This window comes from Octopus bimaculoides, chromosome 6 (genome assembly GCF_001194135.2).
Source record: "Octopus bimaculoides isolate UCB-OBI-ISO-001 chromosome 6, ASM119413v2, whole genome shotgun sequence".
NCBI classification, from domain to species: domain Eukaryota; kingdom Metazoa; phylum Mollusca; class Cephalopoda; order Octopoda; family Octopodidae; genus Octopus; species Octopus bimaculoides.
Window position 1 is genome coordinate 42406496 of NC_068986.1, and position 3400 is coordinate 42409895.

The window sequence follows — 3400 nt, forward strand, 5'->3', positions numbered from 1 at the left end:
ATATATATATATATATATATATAATCTGAGCCCTCTACGCATTCTTATCATGTCCATAATACTATCTTCTAGCATAAACATAGCCACTGTTTCCATTATGAATATTTTAAAGTAGTCGTCTAATAAATAATTATCCAACTTATTGTTTTCTTTATTTCATTTCGTTCCCAGGAAATACAGAGTACATTATGGAAGGATTTGAAGATACTATCACTGACCCATCAATAGTTGCATTGGCATTTTACAATGGATTGTGGTCTTTCGATGGCTGGTAAGTGTTCATAATTATGTTTACATGGATTTCTGCCAAAGAAAGAGGGTCGAAAAATTGTAAGGAAAGATCGATGTGAAGGTTTTCTATCAACAGCCTTTTCTGAATGTCGTTAGTCTTGTAGAGGAAGTGAAAAGTTTAAACGGGAAGCGTTACCATGTAGTAAAAGTGACTTCTGAACTCTTGCATGCATTTCACACTCTGAGATATTGCAATTGATTTATTTTATTATTTTATAAGCAGTCAGATTACACCATAATTGACTTTTACTTTGTACATTGTTTCTTACTGTCAATGGTTTGAAAATGTTCGTCAATAACTTCTAAGTGAATCTAATACCGGCTCAAGATTTTGCAATAATCAGACGTGCTCCTTCTTTGTTTCATTACTCTTAGGCATTTAAAATCTTAACAATTTGTTCTTTAATTATCTATAAGAATCAAGATAAAATTACAATTGTGTCATCCAACTGTTTGAGCTTTGTTCAAAACTTGTGCGCAGTCTGTTTCTAAGCAGGACATCTATGATTTAACTGCTTATCCGATTGCTATCTCGGCTCCACTACAATTATACGAACTCATTTCTCTATGTTTAATATACCATAATCTAAACCTGAAGTTCAATTTACCGTACCTAGAAAGCAATCATCTGATTATTTCCCATCTCTATAGTAGAGTGACTTTTAATCATGTCACTGAATATCAATAGCCTTTTTGTTCTTTGTTCATGATTTCAGAACTGAATTTTATGCATCGATCAAAAAGAACCATTTGAATGCGTAGCTATTAGAAACACGGTTTCGTAACTTCTTTGAAAAGTAGACATGCTAATTAATTCTTTATATACCTATTCCCGATAATAAAGTTCCATTTTAGTGGTCATTGAATTCGCTTATTTTTACATGTCACTTTAATCTTATAATAGCACTTGTCTACCAATCATTCGTTTTCATAACAGGAACATTTTTAGTATATATTCAATATAAATTTCTGTCTTTATCTGCACTCGAATCACAAATGTCTTTCGCAAGAGTGTTCGTGCATTCTTAATGCAATCAATTATCGTCCATTAACCTTACACTTGGAAACGGACTGCTACTTAATTTTTGTGCCGTATGTAGATAGACCGCGTATACACAATAATTTCAGTGATTTCAGTTACTGAGGATACTTTGTAGAGGTAAGCTGTTTGTCAGTAAGGTATGCGGTCGTGTTTTGATATCTGCTTGTAATAGTTATTTCATTATCATCACTAAAGTTATAAAAGATCATATTCTTTTTTAATTCGCTGATCCATCTATGGTTGATTATCTTTTCATGGATATCATTGACAGCGAAGAAAGACAAAGTTTTTGGACAATTAAAAGCATATTATACAGTTAAAGGCTAGCTTTAAAAAATCCATAACGCAGTTTCAGAAGAAAAATCTATCTCTTGTCGTATCCTATTTAGATGACGAGAACAGGTAGTTGAAGAAATCTATGCACAGGTCAAGTTTGTTTTAGATCTTTAGAAGGAAATATGTTGGAATTGTTCTATACAGATTGAGTAAACCTACAACCAAAGACATTTCTCTCTTGACCACTCTGTTGTTTTGTAATTCTAGAAATATGTTATCTAGTGTGTCCTTCCATTTATAAATTGAAATATGTATTGTAGATTGAGAATGAAAACGAGAAACCTAGTGGCTATATCAGTGCTAAATACAGGGGAGATAATTTTCAAACAAAAAATAAATTAGGCGCAGGAGTGGCTGTGTGGTAAGTAGCTTGCTTACCAACCACATGGTTCTGGGTTCAGTCCTACTGCGTGGCACCTTGGGCAAGTGTCTTCTACTATAGCCTCGAGCCGATCAAAGCCTTGTAAGTGGATTTGGTAGACGGAAACTGAAAGAAGCCCGTCGTATATATATATATATATATATATATATATATATATATATATATATATATATATATGGGTGTGTATATATATGTGGGTGTGTGTTTGTGTGTGTGTTTGTGTGTCTGTTTGTCCCCCAACATCGCTTGACAACCGATGGTGGTGTGTTTACGTCCCCGTAACTTAGCGGTTCAGCAAAAGAGACTGATAGAATAAATACTAGGCTTACAAAGAAGAAGTCTTGGGGTCGATTTGCTCGACTAAATGCGGTACTCCAGCATGGCCGCAGTCAAATGACTGAAACAAGTAAAAGAGTAAAGCGTAAAGAGTAAGAAACAATTTCTTCCTGTTTATGTATGTCATGAGGCAGAATCGCAAAAACATCAGACGAAATATCTAATGGTATTAGCTACTGCTTTTTACACCCTAAATTGGAAAGAAAAAATGAACTAACATTCATATCAACTTTGCTCCTCTGTTATCTTTTATATTTTACTTGTTTCAGTCATTGGACTGCAACCATGTTGGGGGGCTCTTTTTGAAAGGATTTAGTCCCACAAATCGCCCCCATTTTTTAAAGTCTGAGAGTTATTTTATCGTTCTCTTTATATATGTATGTCCACAGACACACACACGTGCGTGTGTGTGTGTGTATGTGTGTCCATATATGTGTGCGCGTGTCTATATGAGCGTGTATGTGTGTGCGTGTGTCTATATATGTATGTATGTCTATATACGTGTCTGAGTGTGTGTTTATGTGTTTGTGTTTGTGTGTGTGTGTGTGTAATTTTGGTGTAAACGTTGGTGTAAATGTTTATGCGTGTTGATTCACAATATTAGCTGTTCGGCAAATAGATAACGATAAAATTAGTACCAAACTGAAGTGAAATAAATACTGAGTTTAAATGCTCGACTAAAGCCCCTGATGATAGTACATTAGCTTGGCTTCAATTCGGTGATGACAACCATTAAAAGAACAGAAGAATTAAAGAATTACAATGTCATTAAAAAAACTAGCTGCAGCTACTTGTTGGAAGTCTTGATATTTTATTCAAGTGGATTAAATGTTGCGACAACTTTCGCACCAAACAAGATTAATAAATGAATGAAAAAACGCAAGCTTATAAGATCGAATTTCAATTTATAATTGATGTATTTTCTCACCCACATTTGCTATTTCAGTGATTTCGGTGTTATTAAGTAGAGAGAGAGAGAGAGAGAGAGAGAGAGAGAGAGAGAGAGAGAGAGA

The 3400-nt window shown here is 34.3% G+C and overlaps 1 protein-coding gene across 1 annotated transcript in view; it reads left to right on the forward strand.

Annotated features, from left to right (window-relative positions):
- The window catches only part of LOC106868882 (b(0,+)-type amino acid transporter 1), a 161028-nt gene that overhangs the window by 120557 nt on the left and 37071 nt on the right, over positions 1-3400 (forward strand). Inside the window, exon 5 of the mRNA XM_052968702.1 lies at positions 172-271. Coding sequence (XP_052824662.1) covers positions 172-271 — 100 coding nt within the window. The remainder of the gene's footprint in view (positions 1-171; positions 272-3400) is intronic.